Below are 23435 nucleotides of genomic sequence, written 5' to 3' on the forward strand. Positions count from 1 at the left end.
ACTCCGCTGCAGGTGGGTCACCGATCGCGATTAAAAGCGGGCAATCGGCGGGGGAGCACTCCGTGACAGCGTCATGTGGCTGGCCGCGCCCGCTGGATGCGCCGGCACATCGTGTTGCTACGGGCGCCTTTGGTAGCCTGCATGCCCCTCGCATCGGGCCAGGAATTTTCGTCTCGTTTGGTTGCCTAGGCTGACTCGCGTTGTTGCATCACACGGTTCTCAAAGCAGTGTTTTGCCTGGAGGAACGCCCGAATCGGCAGTTTCTCCAGGACCAGGCCCGTTCTCGTGCCACTTTGGCTCCACAGATGCAACGGTTGCATGAGCTGTTGCTTAAGCTCACTCTCTTCAAACTACTCCACACACCCTCTCTCAAATCAACACAAATATAGTCTGAATCGAAATAAGCTGTACACAAAAAAGATGCGTGTCGATGATACGAACCAATTTCCACAATCGGTTTCGAGTTTCGCCGGTCGTAAATCGTCAATTTTGTGTATGAAGTTTTAAGCGAATTTTACCAAATTTGACGCACACGCTCTGAAATTTTCTTTGAGGAGTAGGTTCACCTTACCATTCCGCATGACTTAATGTTGACAGGTTTTTGTTTCGGTGTACATACACTAATAGATAAATGACTCACAACTATAATGTAATCCGTAAGTATGTGCGAGTAAGGTTTGGACTATTTTTGCTCAACTTCTGGCTCGCTATCTTCATGGACGGCGACGTGGTGATGATAGGTGAGAAGTGAGAGGTGATAATCCATGGTGGTGGAGTCATGGTGGTGTTCGTCTTCGTGGTCGGCGACGTGCTGTGACCGACGTGACCGACGGTGTCATGGTGATGTTCGTCTTCGTGGTCGGCGACGTGCTGTGACCGACGTGACTGACGGTGTCATGGTGATGTTCGTCTTCGTGGTCGGTGATGTGCCCATGCTTGTGACCGGCGTGACCGGCGGTGTCCTGGTGGTGTTCGTCTTCGTGGTCGGCGACATGGTGATGCTTGTGACCGGCGTGACTGACGGTGTCATGGTGGTGTTCGTCTTCGTGGTCGGGGACGTACCCATGCTTGTGACCGGCGTCACCGGTGGTGTCATGGTGGTCTTCATCTTCGTGGTCGGCGACATGGTGATGCTTTTGGCCGGCGTGACCGGCGGTGCCATCGCCGACTTGCCGAAGTTTGTGAACGGCGGTGCCATGGTGGTCTTGTGATAGGTGAGGTAAAGTCATCATGTTGCCATATAGGTGAGACTACGAAAACCATGCGGCCAACCAATCAAAGTGTCACTTGGGTGCCACCCGATGCAATCCAGCCTATCAAACTGTATGATTCGTAATTCAGAGCTTTTCCGAAACGAGATGAGAGTTCCATCTCACGACGCAGTGAGCCATAAATCTCACGCAGCCTACCAAAGTCCCCTACGTTAAAAATCAATCGCAGCGCCACGCCACGCCACACGCGCGTATCCAGATCGATTGCCCATGTCTGTCTCGCCCGGCGCGCCAGCAGCCAACCAACCGAGACGGCACTGCACTGTGCACTGGCCGTCACGCTCACGTCGAGGCAATGTGGCCGATCGCCGATCAGCTCGTCACGGTTGTGGAGCCGGAGTACGTGCGAACGTTCGTGGGCACGGGGGCGCGTAGCCATGATGTCGGTTTGCATCCAGTGCCACTCTCCGTCCACGTGCGTTTTGTTGCGTTCCTCCAGGAGCCCAGTGCTCCTCTCATCTTATCTCGTGTGGCATGCGGACTTGCAGAAGGACCTAGAGCTGCATTAATTTAACGCGGTTACAGACCAAGTTACTTAAAGGGCTTCTGAAGAACACGAAATAACAGAACATCCCTTATAGTTTGCAAACATGACCCTAGAAAAGAAAGTAGAAACGCGATCAGGTCCTTGATCACCGCCGGAGAAAGGACTCCGCCATCGACTGCTTTCAACGCCGCCGGGAGCAAGCCACTTGGGGCGTCGAGAGCAGGACTTGTCGACAACGAGCCAGATAGAAGCCTCCCTGTGGAGGTAGAATTCCTGGAGAAGGGCCACCTTTCGGCCATGAGATGCAGGGGCAGGGCGAAGACGCCGGCGAGAGTCCCCTGCTGAAGAGCTTCCCAGGAGAACCGCCGTACCAACGACGGAAGAAATGAAGCACGCGCAGCTCCACATCAGATGCATTTGTGGCACCGTCTCCAGTGCAGAGAAGCAACACCCCGTCGCTGTCCTCGCTCTCGCCTCCACGGCCGACCGAGAGGAACAGGCCGGTGCACTGCAACTACACCAGAAGCGGCACAGATAAGACCACGAAGAAGCAGTCGAAGTAGTAATGACGCGGTTGTGCTCCTCCTCGCCTCCACGGCCGGCCAGGAGCTCCTCCACGCCGCTGCTCGCCAGCGGGTGCGCTCTTCCCCCCTCGCCTCCAAGGCCGGCCAAGGAAAGTCGCCGCCCGCCGCGATCGCACTGCAGCAGGTGGTACACCGCCACTCCTTTATTGAACGGAGCATCAGTCCTCTTCTCCACTCTCCCCTTCGACCACCGGAGAAGAAGAGCGAGAAGGAAAGACCCTAAATCGGTTGAGATCCAGGCGGCCAGATCTCTTCCTCCGCTCCAACTACGTGGCACCAGGCCCCCTACTGGCAAACTGCCACTACACCTACCTATCCTATCTACTCCGGCGCCTTCCCTCCACCCATCTCAATCGGCATCGGGTCGGCCCGGCACTCTCAGGGGAGCTCTCAGCAATAGCTAGGAGAGAGAAAGAAAAGGGGGGGGGGGGGGGATCCGCCCCACTGCTCACTGTTGGCTGGCGCTGCACTGTTGTGGTCGGCTAGCCGCCCGTACCTCACTCAATGACGCGATGCTCTTCAATTACACCTAACTCATTCCGTATAGTATATGTCCAAACGATCGATAAAAATATACTACTACTACTACTACACCACATCCTCAATAAATGTCGAGGTTTTACTCCCTTTTTGCCCAGAATATGTAGCATATAAAGTTTATTCACAGTCAAACTAGCTAGGTTTATATGTTGACAAAAAAGTGAATATATGTATTTCCAAATTAATGTTGTTAGAATTATTATATAATATATTATGTGCAATTTGATACGGTAGATATTTATATTGTTTTCTATTTTCATCAAACTAGCTAGGTTGGAGTGTTTGTTATTATTTGGTTGCTTTGACAGTGTAAAAATGATAAGGCTTTTAATAACAAATATTTTTCTCTCTTGTATGTTATCTACCGGTGCACTATTTTGCTTCTTTTCTGGTCATCTCCTCAACGCGTGGAGAAGCGAGATCTATTTATAGAGGCATCTACACGGTTGAAGGACACATCGAGGGATATTTTTTCCAACATAGATAACAACGTAATTTATGGATTGGTCCTCCATCTTCATATGTGTATCTATAGTTTTTTAGATGATTTTATGCCTCTTTATTTTATATTCTTGTATCATTGGATGTTGCGCGGCTATGTACATCTTAATTATGCAGAGGCCAAATTTAATGCTTAGATCTTAAATAATAAAATATTCTTTTATTGAGAAAGGAAGGTATCACCAAATTTGGCATTACGCAGTAGGACAACTTAACATAGCTCCAGCTAAAATCCACGGGGTTTAACTGTTGGAAATTCCCCAAAGTTCTTGATTGGTCGCTAAAAGTTTTTTTTTTTATAGAAAAGTAAGACGTGCATGCTCAGTAAATTCAAGAGCCAAAAGGACAGTAAATGAAGAAGTGTCTGCTGCACTTGCACGGTTAATGAATGAACTCGAAATCAATGTAAGATCAAGAAGTGATCACTGTTCCTTGTTGCGAGAGCTCTCCTTCCTGTCCCTGAAGTAGACGAACCACAGGTTGCCCACCCACAGCACGCTTAGCACTATCCCGGAACCGATCACCACCGTCCAGGACACCCAAGCCCACGCCGGCACGGCACCTTTGCCAGCCCCGGCGGCGTAGAATCTCACCATCCTCACGAACCACACCGGGCCGAGTACCGCCCTCATGGCCGTGTACGCCACGTAGAACGGGAGCGACAGCGCCGCGTGCGCCCTGGCGGCCGCGGGCGAGCCGGCGCGGCGCATGTCGGCCAGCGTCCACAGGTTCTGCACGAGGCTGGTGGCCTCGGCGAGCACCTCCAGGGCGAGCAGCGCGTAGGCGCCGCGTCGGACGGCGGCGCGGCAGGTGGCGAGGACGTAGAGCGTGGCGAGGTGGTGCGCGACGAAGAGGGCCTCGTGGGGCAGGAAGACGAGGTAGTGGAGGAGGTCGATGGCGAAGTAGGCTGTGCTGAAGTCGAGGGCGAGGTCGTCGGCGCGCGTGTTGGGCGCCGCGAGCGCGAGGTCGCCGGCGGCGGCCGGGTTGGACAGCACGGCGCGCAGGGCAAGCAGCAACGCCGGCGTGCCGTGGAAGAGCGAGGTGAAGCAGCTGGACGCGTCCGGGCGGTGCTGCCGGCTCCAGCGGCGGAACACGACCAAGTAGCCGAGGAGGTAGATGGCCGCGAACATTACCAGGAAAGGCAGGAACATGGAGTCCGTCGTGCGCGGGGTGGATGATGCGGACTCCATTGATCGATCGAGCTCAGGCTCCCTCGATGTATGAGTGCCTGTGCCTCTTCTTGCTTTGATCGGCAATGGGTACAATAGTGTGATGTGGTTGGCTTGGCTGAGAGGTGATGAGCGGTCGGTTTCTGGAGAAATGAGATAGTCCCGTGCACGGGACGTCCCGTGCATGGAAGAGCCATCCATAGGTTCGAGATTCGGATCCGGATTCCTTATATTCTCGGCTATTCTTATTCTATGTCATGTTGTATCTTGTATGCACGGCTTCGCACTGTCGAGAACTACCCCCATTCCCGCAACCTCTCCTCTCATCTTTTGAACCAAGGCATCCCGTAAACTAGTTTCACCATAAACCCTAGATGTGGGAACCTCTAAATGCAGCCGACCAGGATGCTGATCGAATATGTCCGGGAAGGGGAAAATGAAACAAAATATTTTTAGTTTATTGCGAAAGGAAAACATACACAGAAGAAGATATTTCAGTTAGAACAAGAGTGAACCACTGTGGGAGAAGAAAACTGGAAGGTCTATTTTTTTTTTGAGAAACACAGTACAAACGCAGACGCTCACATACACGCGCATACACTCACCCCTATGAACGCACACACGCACACCCTACCCCTATGAGCACCTTCGGAAGACTGAGCCGGCGGATTGAATCTTGAAATTGACGAAGTCACCACAGAGCGCCTCATTGTCGACGGGAACGTCGCTCCCATCGAATGAATATTCCGCCTTTATGAGACACACGGATGTCAAATGCGGGATTTGAACTCTGGTGAGCTACAGAGACAACCACCCTCCTAACCACCCAACCTCAGGTTGGTTCTCCTGGAAGGTCTATTTGACAAAACATTACAATGAACTCTTTGGACATTGGTCTCAAATAATTTCCCAATAATTTCTCAATCATGTGCGATTATATCCATGATATACCTCAATTGTCTCTTGAAGAAAATGCAATTCTTACAGCTGACTTCACTTAGAAGAAATTGTATGAAGCAATTTTCAGACGGAGCACAACAAAGCTCCTACACTAGATGGGTTTTTAGCAGATATTTTCAAAAGAAAGAAAGAAAGAAAGAAAGAGGATGTCATCAAGATGGACTTGATGGCAATGTTTTTCAGTTGTAAATTGGGAACTCTACCTTGTTCAAACTGAATTTCAATGTTATCACACTACCCAAACAGTGGTGTATGTCTTCTTTTTTTGCGATAAAGAGTGGTGTATGTCTTCTATATAAGCTCCAAATTTTTCACTAAAGTGGGTGTTGATCGCATTACATGGTGATTAGACCCATTATCTTAGAAGGGGTTGTCCTTTATGAAGGGATTCACACAGCTTGAGGGTCGCGTAAGGGCCATTGACTATATTGACCAGACCATTTTTTTAGACTACAAAAAGATTGAGGCATGTCCATCCGTTGCCCCCAATGCTTATGAATATAGTAGCAGATACATTGAAAATTCTCATTGCAAAAGAAAAAGTGAGCGGTCTAAGTATGAACACCAATCATCACCCTGAAGAGAAGCAAGAGACGGAAAGGCACAACATTTGCCGCTTGGCACAGGGCCGACCAGAACAAATGCAGGCTTGAGCTGGAAGCCAGCAACCCAGGCATGACCAGACAAGACGCACAAAACAATTAAGCAAAGCAAAACAAGGAGATTTAGAATGAAAAGCTGAAATATCAGTCATTCAGTTGTCACAGGCGTCAACTACTTTATGCACACCCACTGATCCCAACTGATAAATATGAAAAACGAGGGAACAAGGAGAAACAGATGCAAATATGTCACTATATAAATTGGACATTGGCTGTATGCAACGATAACTGGTGTTACAGACAGAATATCATGTGTGATACGCTTCTCACTACAAACTATCAAGTATGATTTATATCCTCTTCGCTGATATAATGTAATAATCAAACTCGCGTTTATTAATCACTATTGCTTTCAAAATGACCCGCTGCTGGACACCAACTCCAGATTATGCTGATGTGTCACTCGCTCACTCTGAGCCCTCTTTAATGAATCTATGCATCAGCTGCTGTTTGACATCCAGGACCCCTGAAGGGCTGTGGACTCGTAGATGAAGCTACTGGCAGGCTCGAAACTTTACCTGGTTACCAATCATTTCAGCCAAAAAAATGTGACCCCGATCAGGGCCACCAGACTGCCAAAGGCGACATCTTGCTACCATTAGGCCTTAAGGTCATCAGACATCGCCGATGGTATACAGTGTGTTGTCAGAATGTCCTTAGTAGCAGCCTTCGCAGTTTTTCTCTCAAGGACAACAATCTGTCAAATCATACATTAGTTACTCAGTTAACATCAGCAAACAAAGCAACTGCATTAAACAGGGGCCTTGTCAAACCATTTGCTAATTATTGTTTTATTCTACTTTATGGTAATATCACCCAACCGCCAATTAGAAGAGACCAAGGGGAATTTAGCGCAGTAAATCAGCCAGAGATATATTTTTGAAGGGAGAAATAAAATCAGTAAAGTTGCAGACATTCTAGAAATCAACAGCCAATATAAGGGCCACTTGTCAAATGTCAACACTATTTTCCAGCTTGCATGATCTTAGTAGCATTACTAAGAATGTAATCATGACGAATTACTGGTACTCCCTCCGTTCCATATTAGTTATCACAGATTCAGACGTATCTATACACATTTTAACAACCAAATCAGCAACAGCTAACCAAGGTCATATCTGTGCCTTCGTAGGGACTTCAAGGCGTCAAAAAAAGGTTGGCATGAGAGATGTTTACAACATAAATAGTCAAATAAAGAAGGAACCTGGGTCTACCTGGTCATACTCCAAATCAAACTTCAAGAATTCGTCCTTGCAATTTTCTACCGTTGTTACCAAGTCTCTCAAATTTTTCACAGGATGACCATTGACAGCAAGGACCTGCAAGTGTTTGATGCATGCAATCACGTTAGGAGATTAAAAGAAATTTCTGCAAGGAGGTGCTGGGATGCTAAAATAGCACTGAGAATGCCTATCTGACAATTATATTAGACTGCAAATGCCTCGCCACAAAAATATATAGAGTATTAAAAAGTAATAACACCGTGTCAACAAATGCATTGGTAAAGAATAGGAGGCTTGAATTCCAGAGTGTGGGTACATATTCTAACAGCAAAATATCTGGAGGGAACTGCTAGAATCAACCGGAGTAACTCATGCTAGAAGTTTCTTACCTGAGTGTTGACAATATCTTCATAACCGATATTGATATCTGCCACAAGCACCTGCAAGTGTTTGATGCATACAATCACTTTAGGAGATTAAAAGAAATTTCATTATAGAGCTGCAAGAATACTTTAGTCATATCCGAAGAGAGTTGCCATGAACAACTAACAGGGGAAGAACTTATAACCTGTGATACCACAACCAGCTGTTCATCAGGTGATTGCGCCATTGAATGTAAATGCTTCACCAGCAGCTTGACAGGTGCATCATATTCATAGTCTTTCCCATACTGATAAATAAGTAGATCCAGTAAGCTTAGGAAGTATTACTTTTTGACAAATTAACATCCTCTTAAACATAATTAAGTTTTATGTGTTCACTGTTTTCTAGGGAGATTGTCCAAGGAGAGAAGTTACCAGAAAGGCGATAAACCCTAAAATGTTCAACTTCTTTGCCATGGTAACTATCACAAATTAGAACTATACAATGGTAGCTGAAACACGGATATAATTTGTTGTAGGTATAATTTTAATTTCTTAATTACATCTAAGAAACTAAATTAGCTCATAAATCCTCCCTTGCTATTGATCTACATCTCTATGCATGTGAATTTTCACTACCACCGAGGTTATCATTAGCAAGTGGCTACCGCATCACTATGAGCACTGAAACATTGAAGTGAACATTTTTTATTGAAAACTGATTAATAGTAGTGTAGATGACCTCATTTCGTTACTGGCTCCCTTTAAGATCAAGAAGATCAGGATCCAACCAATTATACTGAAATTGAAGGCATTGACAGCCTAGTTTGGCCTAGTTTGTTGATTATTCAATGCACTGAAACAGGATGCAAAAAGTAGATAGATAGAAACCTCGGAACGAAGATACGGAACGGAGACAGCTGCAAAAACAAAGCCTGCAACAATGTAATATGATGGTGGCCTGCCCTTTACATGAGCTGCAATCAGCCGCTTGTGGGTCGCTAGCTTTATTTTAAATTCGTGAACTTTTGAGTTGCGCAGGACTTTAATGACGGCTTTGTCGCCAGTATATTTCTGAGAAACAAGATAACTAAAGCCAATGCGCTCGCCATGCCTGAAAGGAACTAATACCCGAAAGAAATGGGGTGAGTAAATAACATTCGATAAAAAGGAATATTTACTGTTCCAAGTGAGGAGGTTTGAATTTGTCAGGAATTAAGCATAATTAAGATGCTAGAAAGCTAAAAACAGAAAGAAAAGTTTGCCAATATAACCACATCACACTTAAGGAAATTGACAAGATTCATGTATCTATGAGATTCAAATGAAAACGAAAATCAGCAGTGTTGGCCGCCTGCAAACATTCTACATTTACAAAATCATAATCTATCTGAATAATGCGTTCAGTTAGAACTTTCATTAGACTCCAGAGAGAAAGGATAGTTATATTAACAAAGCTTTGAGTGATACTTTCATATAGAAATACAAACATGGCACATAAAAGATAAAAGATAAAAGTGGGTATCTAGAGCAGGATAAGTCAAATAAAGAACGTGTTTAGACTTATTTACAGCACAATATAGGGCATTAAATGAAAATGTTCCAATCCACAAAAGAGTGAAAATGTAAGAAGATAAGACATACCTGTACCATCATTGGCAATGTCAATACCATCAAAGCTAAGAATAATATCTGATGGTTGCAGACATCCAGACTCAGGAGCAGTAGGTTCCACCCTCCTAACACGAACACCCTTTTGATCCGGTTTCATTCCCATTGCTTTCCGGAGATCAGGATTTTCCATTTTCTGCCATTCTATCCCAATTATAGGGAAGCCTGAAATAATATCGCAAAAGATAATAATCAAATCACATCTCACATGCAGACATCAAAGAGATAGATGTGGGACAGCATACTATTGAACATTAGACCGGAAAAATGGAAAATACTAAACAAACTCTTTCTTAATACTCCCTCCTTGCCATAATATAGTGCGCATTAGTTTTCGTGAAAGTCAAACTCCACTAAGTTTGACTAAATTTAGTGAGAAAATTATCGATATTTACAATACCGAATGTATACCATAATAAAATATACTTTACGATGAATCAAATGGTATTAATTTGATATTCTAAATGTTATTATTATTTTGTATAAACTTGGTCAAAGCTCACACGGTTTGACTTTGACAAAATCTTATACGCACTATATTTTGGCATAGAGGGAGTACAACAGTATTTTGTCCCTTGTATGGTCCATTAAAAAATCAATACAGAAAAGCGACACATCAATCAAATTCAAAACAATGTATCTGCACTGGAAAGTGCATTGAACAAACTGAGAGAAGGACTAAGCAAATAATTGATCATTACAGGATCTAATAATAATAGGAGGAAAAATTCTAAACAGAACTCTAAGGCAATATATTGTCTTTACTTTACTAATGTCATGATAACCAACCCAAACGATCAAGATTGCACAAGCAATACCAATCATCAGACTGCATGTAAGGAAAAAACAGAACAGAGGATCACTCTATGAGACCCAACGCTAGTAATAATTAATAAATACTTGCAAAGTCATAAGGAACAGTCAGATCAATAACCTGGTATAGATTATGCCTATAATATTGTTCATAAGTTCTAATAAACGAGTTAAATCGTCCAAAATAATGTCAAACAGTGTTCAGTGTGCTCAAGACAAGCAGTAAAACGAATGAAATCATTGATCATAACAAGATAAGAATACGTATCCTCATACAATATTTGAATAGGACAATTTACCTGTATATGCCCCAGATTTTTCATAGTCCTGAATAAAGTGTTTGATAACTGGGGTGGGTATCACATAACCTATATTCTCTGCATCTTCGTGTTTGAGAGACTGAAAGGCAATACCAACACATATGCCCCTGTCATTAAAAGCTGGGCCACCTGAATTTCCTGAATTGATAGCTGCATCTATCTGTCCACGGGAGAAGGTCCAAAATTAAAAGTTAATAAGTAGATAAATATATATGATTCCTCGAAAGATTAACTTGACATCTAGTATTATTCTATTATGGAAGTTATATGAAGGGATGAGAAAACATTAGGAAGAACAATACCTGCAGCCCTAAAAGTTCGGTAGAACCATGAACATATGAAAGTACTTCTATCCTAGAAACCACACCACTTGTCACTGATATTGTATCTCCTCCAATTGGATAACCAACAACAGTGACTGCATCCTGAAGTGCTGGTAACGACCCAAATTCAACTGGTGACACTCCTTCCCAGAATTCATCATCACTGACAGTTAGCAGCGCTGATATGCATAGAACAATTCCGGTTAGGCCGTGTAAAATATAGACAAGAAAATCTACAACCACTCAACAAATAAAACTATCAGGCGCAATTACTGAGCAAGAATGCCAAAACAAGAGAATACAGCAATTTCTGCCACAATGACATTTTCAAGTTTAACATTTAAGACTGCAGTGTTCTCATGAGCTGATATTAGACAAAAAAAGACCTAAACATACTAAATTGTTTTAACAAAAACAAATTGCCAGAGTAATAAAGTCAGTACATGCTTCGCATTTTCAAATCCATATGTTCAACTTCCTTTAGAATAGCCAGAAACAAGCTGTCATGTCGCTGAGTCAAGTTGAGACGACATGGGGCCCACCATGGCGACAACAAGGCTGGGCAAATAATAATACTAATAAATATTATATGGTAATAAATATGAAACTTTATTACCTCATAACTATATAAGCCAACACAAAACCCTAGCAGTTCTCGATCGATCTAAGCCTCTCCCTCCAACCTTGCCATCCCTACTTTGATATTTTCCCAACCCGCAACCCCAAGCCTACAGCTGCGTCCGACACCCTGTGTCTGGGAGCCATGGGAAGCAGCTCCTGCAGCACCGTGGACGGGAGCCATGGCGAGCAGCTCCAGCAGCACCGTGGACGGGAGCCATGGCGAGCAGCTCCAGCAGCACCGTGGACGGGAGCCATGGCGAGCTTCAGCAGCCAAGCCACGGCGAGAACTAGGAGTTCCCCAGGTTCGCGTCTCCTCCACGAGCAAATCAGCCACACTGGCGATAGCGCCCTCTCCAGGTGACTCGCTCCTTGTAGATCTGAAGTTTTCACGCATTCTTATGCCAAAACTCAAGCTTATCGTGCCGATTTCCCCTGGTGGAGTGACACAGTTAGCCGCAGCGACATGATGCCATTATTTTCTGGGCTCCCAGCTAACTGAGAAATCCCAGGCATCCCTCCCAGTAGTCCACCTCAGAGCACCCGGACAAAATGGCAACGATTAGGTGCCGACTTACAAACTTTAGCCAGAAAGGCTGCACGTGCAATAATTTTGCAACTAGCTCATGTTGAGTTTTGTCACAACTATTTGTTAGGTTGCAAGCCATACCTAATACAAGTACTACCAAGGAAGCCCAAACCAAGGCACCAAAAGGTTGAAGTTCCCAACTTTCAACACTACCCATGACATGCTATAGTAATCAGGGGGCGTTGGAGAGGAGTCTGCTCAACGGTGCATCGGATTCACATTTATACTGGACAAGCTCTTTGACGTAATTAAGCTTAAATAATAAACGAAACAAGGGAACAAGCAATGCAGGGTGGTGGAAGGGAGAGAGCGCGAGCACGCACGCACCAATGTCGCACTCGGTGCCGATGGCGAGGACGGTGGCGAGGTACTTGGTGTCGGAGCCGCGCTTCTTGAGCTTGACCTGGGTGAAGTGCTCGACGGAGTGCGCGTTGGTGAGGACGCGGCGGCCGCCGATGACGAAGCCGCTGCTGCTGGAGCTGTACTGGCGCTTGCGCTGCCACGGCAGCGAGAAGTTGGGCTCGGTGTGCACGCAGAAGACCTTGACGACCGCGTCCATGGACGGCACCGCCCTGCCGGCCTCCTCCCACCCCGCGGGGCCCAGCTCCGCGTCCACCCCGTTCGACACGGGCTTCGCGGGCGGGCGCGAGGCGTCCGCGTCGGCTGCGGCCTCGAGGCGTCGCGACTTGCGCCCGCGGCGGCCGGCGGCGGCCGGGGCGGGGATGTCGGAGACCGCCGCCGCGGGAGCGGCGGCGGCGGGGGCATCGGGGGACGGTGAGCGGTGGTCCTCTGCCGCCTTGTTCTTCCGGCCGCGCTTGCGCTTGCCCTTGGAGGTGGAGCCGTCCATGGTGGTGGCCGGCTAGGGTTTCGCAGCGCGAGCTAGGAGGAAGACGAGGTGGTGAAGCCCGGCTCGGTCGGAGTATTATGAAGAGCCGTCCGGTTGGACCACGGCTAGGCACTGACGGATATGGAGAGTACGTCTTCCCTCAAGGGTTACATATTTCTTAAGCTCTGTTCTGCAATATGCAATGCACAGCTCAAAAAGAGACGAGGCATACCGGAAAGTGTCTTTGACACATGAGCATCAGTGCTCTCCTCCCTTTCAGATTTTTGAAAACTTTAAAATTTCATGTTTTAAGTTTTAAAAAATTATAACGTTAAATATATAGATAGATAGATACGGGTGGGATGTATACAAAAAAGTCCCGTTAAGAAATTATATGTATTTTGAACAATATAAAAAAGACAAATTTCTGAACTCAGAAATTTGTCTTTTTTGTATTTCCTAAAATTTAAAGTTTTTTTACTGGGATTTTTTTGCATACACTTCTCATAAACATATCTATCCACATATTTAACGCCATAATTTTTGAAAACATAAAAGTGTGAGGTTTTGAAATTTTCAAAAAACTGAAAGTGGAGGGAGCCCATGTGCACCAAATCTCTGGCTCATGGCATACTTGTTTCTCAAGAAGAAGAGAGAGAGACCCTACACTTTTTTATGGAAGAGTAACCCTACTTGCCGCAGCTAACTTCAGTCATCGTCGTGATGCCTTCCTAGATTCCATTGGTTTCTTTCGCCCTTTCCGCGCTCTTCCTTTCTACTCTCTCTGTCCAGAAAGAGATGTAAAACGTTTTAACCCATTTACAGATTCACTCGCTTTTGTTTGTTTGTATCTGGTCTATTTTTAGTGTAGGTGCACTCCTTTTAGTTTGTATCTTGTCTACTCTAAAAACATCTGAACATCCTACTTTAGTGCACGGAGGGAGTAGCTACCATTTCGTTGTTGCCATTGCTTTCATGATCTGCGTCGCCCCACACCGAGAGCAAACAATGAGCCAGGAAGATGATCCCAATCAACAACATGCAATTTTTTGCTTCGTTGTTGCATCTGTTTTTCTTGGGAAATACTTGTATTGAATCCATACCGTAGTAAAGAAGATACATTGCCTTGTTGCAGTCGTTCACTTGATTTCCTTGGAATTTCAGTATGACGGCTGCTATTACACTTCTGCACTTCTCTTCTATCCTATCTAATGTATACCTTTCAGTCCTGCTCAGCTCACCATGCCTGTCAGCGTTTGCCATCCAAATCAAAATCTGGCCACCTTTGCTCGCTGCACCAGCTGGTGGTGCAAGGTTTCTCAGTGCACTTCGGATTTTGTAATGTTGTCTGATAGATAGATTAGTGCTGATAACTGATTTAAGAAAAAAACTTTAAGTGGTGTGGAATAGTGGAATTTCAGTGCAGTATCATGTTATGATATCTAGAACAGTTTAGTTAGACAGCAAAGAAGAGGCCACACCCTCTGTCACATTCCTCCACACTGTTACTTTTTCCTCGTGACAAATGTTTGGTTTTTTCTTCAACTTCCAGAAAACAGCTCAGCTTCAGCATGAGTAAGTAATTGAAATAAATCTGTAATGTTATCTGGAAATAACTTATGAATAACCTGTGTGTGAGAATGAGGAAACATGTGCACTTGTCATGGGTATCCAAAGATGGATGAATATAGCATCAGGTTCTCTTCTTCTCCCAAGAATAGTAGGTTTGCATCAAGAGGAACACCAAAACAGAAATAGAAAAACGAATCATGCACAAACATAACAGTGGAAACATCAGTTGGGACATTCTCAGAACAGCATGTTTTAACCATGACCAAGATCACGCACTTCCTAATTTGGCATCCACCACATAATTCCTAGAAATTAGTTTAAACTTAATCTTTTTCTCTCCAAAGAAGGAACATAATTAAGATCCAATTAACAGCATAAACTAAGCCATGCCGGCAAGGGAGAAGACAAAAAAGTGAAACCCTCAACAGGATAGATTTGGTCCAATCATACGACAAATTGCTAACAGTTTCAGATAGTCATTCCTCACTCTCATGCCAAGCTAGCCTCAAAGCCACTTGTCACATCACTCGTTCTTGTCTGCAGCAGCATTGGCCCTCCCCGCTGCTGCCACTAGCTCCTTGACTTTCAACTCCAGGGTCATTACCTTCACTTCCAGGGTCACGACCTTCATCTGGGACCGAGTTAGCTCCCACAAAGCCTTGCTTGCTGCCATCTCAGCTTGGTGGACACGATTGCAGAGCTCATTTTCACGCTTGTGGCGCTCCATTTCATGACTGTGGCGCTCGGTGGCCTCCTCGCGATCCCGCCTCCTGTTTTTCTCCTTTGCGGCAACATTGGGGTTGGACACGCACAGTCCCAATGCGGCGCCACCAAGGAAACATAGGGAGGTTTTCCTGCAAACAGGGAGGAAGGAACATTTCACTCATCAAGCATGCATGCCTAGAAAATGAAAATGCCAGTTTACACCCAATGCAGTGCATTTCCAAATAGACAAATCAATTACCAAGATTCAGCTAATTTCAACAATTTTAAGTAGACAATACATTATGAAGGTTTTCAAGTTCAAGTGAGCTTGGCTTATCTTTCGAAACAAAATCAGATCAAATCCACATTTTCTCCCATTCAAAATTCATTAGTGTTTCCAAAACTCTAATTCAAAATGGGGCGGTTTTGCTACAAACGAGGTGGAACATTTCTCACCTGTCAAGCTTGCCAGAGACTGAAAAATGTGAGTTTTCCCCCATGCACTGGATTTTCAAGAGACAAACGCATCACAAAGATAAAGATTTAGCTAATTTTAACAAATTTAGGAAGATAAAACATTGAAGGTTTTCAGGTGAGCTTCGGTGATCTCTGCAAACAAAATCAGATCAAGTCCACAATTTCCCTCATTCAAAATTCAGCAGTGTTTCCAGAACTCCAATTCAGAGTGCTACACTAACACTCAATCAAAAGCATGCAGAAAAAATTCAGATTTATTCTTATACCAGATCTTATCATGCATATCATATACTAGATTCTATCATGCTAAAAGCAGAAAACTTGTCGTGCATATCAATATATACTAGACATTATTCACCAAGACTCAGCTAATTTAACAAATTTTTAGCATATAACACATTATGAAGGTTTTCAAGTGAGTTTGGCCTATCTTTGGAAACAAAACCAGATGAAATCCACATTTCCCCCAATTCAAAATGCAGCAGTGTTTCCAAAACTCTGATTCAAAATGGGGTGTTTTCCTGCAAACAACGCGGAACATTTCTCAGATGTCAAGCTTGCCAAAGAATGAAAAATGTGAGTTTGCCCCATGCACTGCATTTTCAAGAGAGAAACACATCACAAAGATAAAGATGTAGCTAATTTTAACAAATTTAAGCAGATAAAACATATTGAAGGTTTTCAGATGAGCTTCGATGATCCCTGGATACAAAATCAGATCAAGTACACAACTTCCCTCATTCGAAATTCAGTAGTGTTTCCAAAACTCCAATTAGAGTGCCTAAACAAACACTCAATCACATGCATGCAGCAACAGTTCACGTTTATTCTTATACCTGATCTTATCATGCATACAATGTACCAGATCCTATCATGCCAAAAGCACAAAACTTGTCGTGCATATCAGTATATACCAGATATTATTCAGCGAAAAGATTCGGTAATCGCCGGTCGCCTCCTTCCCCTGAGACACGACACAACCAGCCTCCTTCCCCTGAGACACGACGCCGCCACCAACAGAGCACATGCGGCGCTGCAAAATTTAAAGGAGTTGAACAACGTCGCTCAGTTGAAGACTTATTACAGACGTAAACATGAGTAAAGATGAGATCATATGTTTCATACCTTCGGTATGAGCCGACCGCTGCAGCTTGAGCGGAGAGCCGGCGTCAGAACCATCCTCAGGCGCTCCATCTGTGGCACCGCTCCTCCGGGACTGGGCAGCAGGGTGCTGTTCCGGACAAATAAGACGCAGGAAGATGAAATCATTTTGCAAAGCACAAGGATTTATGCGTGGGGAAGGCGAAAACAAAGATTGCTGAGAAATAAGAATGCAGAGGAAATGGGGCCGTCTGCCTAAGAATGAAGCTCCGGCAAGGAAACCAACCAAACAAACAAAAAGTGGATTTTTTGTTGGAGTCGCCATCGGACATAGTACAAAATCTCCACCAGAAACGAAGCTTTCGATTCCGAAGTAGCATTCGCAATTCGGGGATTCGACGAACCGAACCCTGTTGAACGCACCAAAGGCGTAGCAGAGACGCACGGACACGAACCTCCCCAAAACCCCAGAAGAACCTCGCCCCCATCGACAAGAACAAAGAAAACGATTAAGAAACCGCAGTTCCAGCGATACGAGGTAGATGAGGATTAGATGAATGGGGAATGCTACTAGGGTTCCTCATGCAGCGCCACAGATGGATGTGCGAACGCGGCGGAAAGAACTAATCAAGCAACCAAGAAAAAAACCAAGAAAGGTGGGAACAATCGAAATCATAAGTCTAGATCTGAGCAGCGATGGAGCGATTGGTATGCGTTACATGCCAGATTGAGAGGAGGAGGAGGGTTAGTACCGAGGGGTGGAGGATGAGGAGGCGGCGAGCTCTCCGGAGCGAAGTGGCACAGGGGAAAGCAGGGTGGCAGGGGCGAGAGAGCTCGTCCTTCCTTCCTTCAGAAGCCTCGCCCTCGAACCTCGCTCTAGTAAAGGGATGTGTGGGCCGGCGTCGTGCTGGAATTGGGGACTATGGGCTCAGAACAGTGTGGGCCGACGAGGTCGCGTAGGACGAATGCCTGTATCGTCTCATGTTATTTTTTTATCTCCACACTCCTCTAGAGATTGCAAGCAACAAACCAGTCCAGGTAATTTCTCAAAACAAAATCCCAGTCCAGCTAGCTGGTCCAATCTTTTTTTCTGGGGTAAATAGAACTTTATCAGGCATGAAGGGTTACAAGACGATCATTTTCTAGTGGCTGAAGAACAACATTAGGGCCAGAGCCTAACCACATGTCCAATCAACCGTAAATATTTGGAAATGTTGCATCGTTAGTTTCTTCCTTGTTCACTACATGCCTTTGGAATTTTGTGACTCCGTTTAGTTGTACTTCCCCCATCCGAAAATAAGAGATCCGAATTTTTCTAGATTTGAATATATCTACACGTGTTTTAGTGTGTAGATACATGCGAATCTAGATAAATCCGAGTCACTTTTTTCGAGATGGAGAGAGTGGAATTTGTAGAACCCGGGCATGCGCAAATCTAGCACGTAATAGTCGGGTTCAACTAAGTTCATTGAATTTGTGCTAATCTAACATTAAATAAGCTTAATATCAGCGGGGTACTCTTGGGCAATAACTATATTGTGGCTGGGAATATTTTTTAATTTGGTTTACTATTTTTTGGATGTTTCTGTGTGGGCAATGTGCTTGTGTGTCGTTTGGCCTTGTCACAATGAAAACACTTGTCGCTCTCCGCATTTCTCTCCAGATGGAAAGAAAGCAACAAAAAATAGCATAATAATAATAATAATATATGAGAGAGTGCAAAAAACTACGCAAGGCAAAAAAAAACACTGGTTGAATGTAATCAATTTCGAAGTGATCCACTTGTATCATGAAGCACATATCGCCCTCATATGAATTTGAACCAATCAAACATCACAAAAGGAAATGGAAGGAGATAGTATAATTGGATATTGGAACTGATCATAGCGAAGATGAATTCGGCACACACAAAAATGCTACGCCATTCTTGAGAATTCGCCGGAGCGAACATCTTAGCTTGTGCGTGCCAAATTGTCTCAACTCGGCTAGACACCTAGACCAAAACTAACGCATTGGCATTATTTAGTTGCTACCTCCATTATGAAATATAGTATGTTTTGAACAGCTAATTAACTTTCCAAAACAAGCTACACCACCTTGCCTCTCTAGAGATATGGCAAACATTCAATCCAGACCGAGAAATGCGAAATAGTACAACCGGCACCTCCTACAATGTTGATTTGGCTACGAGTACTTATGGATTTTCAAATGGAATGTCATGGATGGCCTGATGGGTATAGCCACCTTACGGTCAATACAATGAGCATAAAACTTACACACATACCTTTAAAAAATCAAATATGAAAACACCACAAATAAATAGATAAAAAACAATGTTACCACCATTAATTTGTTGGGTGTTCTTCGTAAGGAAATATAGTTATTTCGCACTAACTAATATCTTTGATTTTCCGTATATGGACTCAATAGACATGTTCATCAGTTAAAAAATGGCATGTTCGTACTTGTTATGGACTATGCCGGGACATTAAAAAAGGTCCGGAAAGAACACTAATAGAAAATATAACTAAGATTGGTTAAGATACATTGCTTTCTTTTATATACGTGGACCGAGAAGGTAAATAGTAATGTTCAAGCAAAAAATGAACCCTACAATAGCAAACTAAAATTGACATTGATTACAACGCATATGGATTTTTTTTTGTTTGCGATTAGAAGGTAAAAAATAATTTTGATCTTTACAGCCTATAGAAATGAACATCTGACACCACCATCACCTAAGCCAACACCCTTGTATTAAACATAACTACTTAGCGTAAGTATTGGTGATTAGTTTGGCCCAATAGTTTGCTAACCATGAATTTGTTGCCAAGAGAACTCTGGCTTGGCCCCTGAACGAAATAATAGAAAACACACATGATTATAATAGAGAACGCACATGATACACACAAAAAAAACAACTAAGAATTTTTTGCTGGAAGTGGTTTGAGTGGATGCAAATTTTTCCTGCAAACAGAGTATCAAGGAAACCTTAGGGAAAATGGTGCATCATCCACACAGAGAAAATTTCCAAGGAACACAATCTTAAGATATAATAATATGTAACCTTCGATACCTTGAGACTACTTTCAACAAAGTAATAAAGGTCGCATGCATCTATTCGATGCAAAGACCGTGGAATTTCTCCATTTCAGAAAAAAAAAACATAGTGAAAGAAAACCTAAGGATTTAAATCTTCAACAATCCTGTGAAACTAGAATCAAATAATCCTTGGCACAGCTACCACAGTTTTAGCCCATCATGTCTAAGTTATTGGCATCCAAATCATAATCCAGACTGCGCTAGGTGCGACAGCTAGGCCAGTGCACTTGAGATTCTGTGATGCATTGTTACCATAGATTAGTATGGAGTACTTAGAAAGCTGTAGTTTGCGTGGAACCTCTGTAAAATACCATATTATGATACTATCCATCAATATTTAAACAGACAGCAGGGAAGAGGTGACACCCCTCACAGTCACATACCCAGCATATACACTGAATAAACAACCAGACGGACAGGACAGATTTCCAGCAGATTGCTTATGAGACGTGAGCTAGCGCTCAACTAGGATCAATATACATACCAGACGCCCATACAACTACTGCAATCATCAGCCGGATGATGATACGGCAGCCAGCATAGTTTACGCCATAGTTTCAGTTTGCTGCTGCTAGTTGTCATATCAGGTACCATGATACAGCTTTTTATATAGTTTACCGTTGGAAAGCCAGGTTCCGCGCTAACTAAATCTGATGGCCGAACACTCAGCGCAGCATTGTAAGTACTACCTAACAAAGCTTTGAGACGAGGATTATTCCTCTGCATCATTCAAATGGACAGAGCATTGCATGAACTCATCGCTGAAGTGGGTCAGGACGAAGATAAGATACTGCATACTTCATCTGATCATGAGTTACATATATGTCTTTGTATTGTTAGAATGGCGTAGAATATTTCTTATTCCAGGAATCCAGGAGATCACGGTGGTGGCTTCGCCGTTTTGCGACGTGGAAACCATCAGAAGCGGAGTGGATGATGTCTTGTACGCCTGCACCCCAGCCTGTATCGGCCAATCTGTGTGTGATACAGTTTTGCAGTTTCAGGACAACACGAAAAGCAATGGATCGTGTGGTCCGGCGAGTTTGTTGGGAAGGAAAGCCCGGGGGTGCTGGACGGTTAGAGGTTAACATCAGTCGAAGGTGTCTGGAATCTGATACCGCGGTCCGTGACCCTCTCAAAATCACGGTTCTTGCTATGAATTCGCGTTGACGTTCTCCTTAGAGCAAATACAATAGTATAGCCAGCTGCTGGCTATAAGTAACATGTCATGTCATCTATAGCCAACATATAGCTAAGACTACTCATAGTGGGAGTAACTTCACTAGTAACTAAGTGTCCAACTCAGCAAATTTGCTTATGTGGCAGTGAGTTAATGAGGAGAGAGGAGGATGGAGTAACATAGCTAGTTACTGTAACATCACACTTCCCAAGATACAATGAGTCTATAAACTAATTAATAGAGACATATATAATACTACTTTGATGTTACTAACCACTACTCCCTCCGTTCTGATTTACTCTACATTCTAGAAAAAATGAGACAAACTAGTATTGCATTTATTAGTACTACTTAGATATGTGATCAACCAATCCAAGCTACATTAAAAATAGCAACAACCAATAAAGAGAGCAAAACCACTTCGTTTTCAGTGTTGTTGTTGACTAAAAGGTAGAATGTAGAATATTTCAGAACAAATTTTAGAGCTAGAATGTAGACTATTTCAGAACGGAGGGAGTATGAAGGTAGTAACATAGAGTAGTAACATGTGCATGTTACTACTCTATGTTACTTCCCACTATGACTAGTCTAACATGTATAATAGTTGGCTATTGAAATGTACTACTTTATCAATAGATGGCCCACCTTCCACTCTCTCAAAGTGTCTAGGAGCACGTGCAAGAGCTGGCTGAGTTGGCTCTTGCATTAGAGCCCACCTCCATTCTCTCTCCTCTTCTCTCTCCTCCAACTAAGCACAAATATTATATTTAAATCCTTATAGCCTGCTGACTAAGCCTTATTGTACTTGCTCTTAACAATCTCATTAGAGCAATTCCAATAGTGTAGCCAGCTGCTGGCTATAAGCCAAGTGCCATGTCATCTATAGCTAACTTAGAGCCAACATATACAATAGTGAGCTATAAAAATATAGTACTTAATCAATGTGTGGCCCACCTTTCACTCGCACAAAGTGCTTAGGAGCACGTCTGTAGTGTGACTTGCTGCGTAGAGCCCACTCTACTTCTCTCTCCTCCTCTCTCTGCTCCAACTAAGCAATAATATACTATTTTAATCCTTATAGCCAGCTGACTAGTACTTATTGTACTTGCTCTTACAGCTAGGAGTTTTATGATACAGCTTTCTATTATGTAGTTTATCGTTGGAAAGCCAGGTTCGGTCCTAACCAAATGTGACGGCCGAGCACTGAGCACAGCATTATAAGTACCTAAGAAAGCCTTGAGACGAGGATTGTTTCCCTGCATGATTGAAACAGACAGAGCATTGCATGGACACGGATGTCGATTAAATGAGACCAGAGGGAGTACATACATATGGTCAAGATTTACGGATATGGTTTTCATACCGTTACATGGCTTTACATATTTCATACTTTCAGAAATCCGGGAAACCACGATGGTGGCTTCACCGACTTGCATTTGCACAAAGCCAGAAACCATGAGAAGTGGATGATGTTTTTGTATGCGTGCAGCCTGTATCGACCAATCCGTATCAGCTTCAAGACGACAGAGAAGCATTGCGCTCTTGTCGGGCGAGTTTGTTGGGAAGAAAAGGCTCCGCTGGGGGTGCTGGATGGTCAGAGGTTAACATCAGTGGAGGCTGTCTGGAATCCGACACGGCCGTTCCTCGATTCTCCGAAGACCACGGTTCTCTCGCGATGAATGCGCATCAATGTTCTCATGTATCGCGACCATGAGTAACAGCGATTGATTGATGGTTCACATGTATCGCGACCGTGGAAGAACGCTTGCGAAAGTGGGAACATGCGTTACGAGATCGAGGTTGCCCTGTCAGTTGCAAGACGTGCGCAGTCGCGACAGGCATCTTGCTGTCTCTGGAAGCAGAAGGCCTCCGGCCAGAGGTCTCCTCCCGTTTTCCTCTGTCGCAATCAGTCACAGCTGGAACACGCAAAGCTTCTAGAATTCGGATTGGAATTGCTCTTCTTTTCTTGCCAGTCGTGCAAGTCTCCGGCCGGGAACACGGACAAGGAATGCCAAATTGCTAGTAATTCACACCAACCATTCATCATTGAATATAGTCGAACACACGGGATTTCTCAGCCGTAATCAATCAATCAATCGGGGGACAAAACTGTGATGAATTGACGAATGAAGTATGTAACAATATAGCAGTACTCATGTAGCAATCGCTTTCTTTTTGTACAGTGAACGAACCAATCAATCAGAATTCAGAAGGGGATGAGAAAGAAATCGAAGCAACGATCCCCATCGCCGGGCCGAACCAATCGAAGAAAAAAGGCAGCCATCTTTTCGCCGTGCTCAGAAGTTTGACCACCACCACGATCACGATCGAGCAATAATACCTTTCCCTTTGGACCTCCGGCGCGATCCGACGTGGGGA

The 23435-nt window shown here is 44.2% G+C and overlaps 2 protein-coding genes across 2 annotated transcripts; both read right to left on the reverse strand.

The window, feature by feature from the left end:
• Positions 1 to 3768: 3768 nt before the first annotated feature.
• Positions 3769 to 4739, reverse strand: LOC124688306 (TLC domain-containing protein At5g14285-like). The gene has a single exon (XM_047221997.1). It carries the CDS (start codon positions 4736 to 4738, stop codon positions 3806 to 3808), a length of 933 nt encoding a protein of 310 aa, XP_047077953.1. The 5' UTR covers position 4739; the 3' UTR covers positions 3769 to 3805.
• Positions 4740 to 6351: 1612 nt separating this feature from the next.
• LOC124693110 (protease Do-like 9) lies at positions 6352 to 12980 on the reverse strand. Its single transcript, XM_047226564.1, has 9 exons — positions 12421 to 12980; positions 10866 to 11065; positions 10543 to 10723; positions 9404 to 9595; positions 8651 to 8883; positions 7966 to 8067; positions 7787 to 7837; positions 7389 to 7493; positions 6352 to 6871 (listed from the first exon to the last, which is right to left on the reverse strand). The coding sequence occupies exons 1-9, from the start codon at positions 12938 to 12940 to the stop codon at positions 6773 to 6775; spliced, it is 1683 nt and encodes a 560-aa protein (XP_047082520.1). The 5' UTR covers positions 12941 to 12980; the 3' UTR covers positions 6352 to 6772.
• Positions 12981 to 23435: the final 10455 nt, after the last annotated feature.

The sequence above is a fragment of the Lolium rigidum genome, chromosome 2, assembly GCF_022539505.1.
Source record: "Lolium rigidum isolate FL_2022 chromosome 2, APGP_CSIRO_Lrig_0.1, whole genome shotgun sequence".
Lineage (NCBI taxonomy): Eukaryota > Viridiplantae > Streptophyta > Magnoliopsida > Poales > Poaceae > Lolium > Lolium rigidum.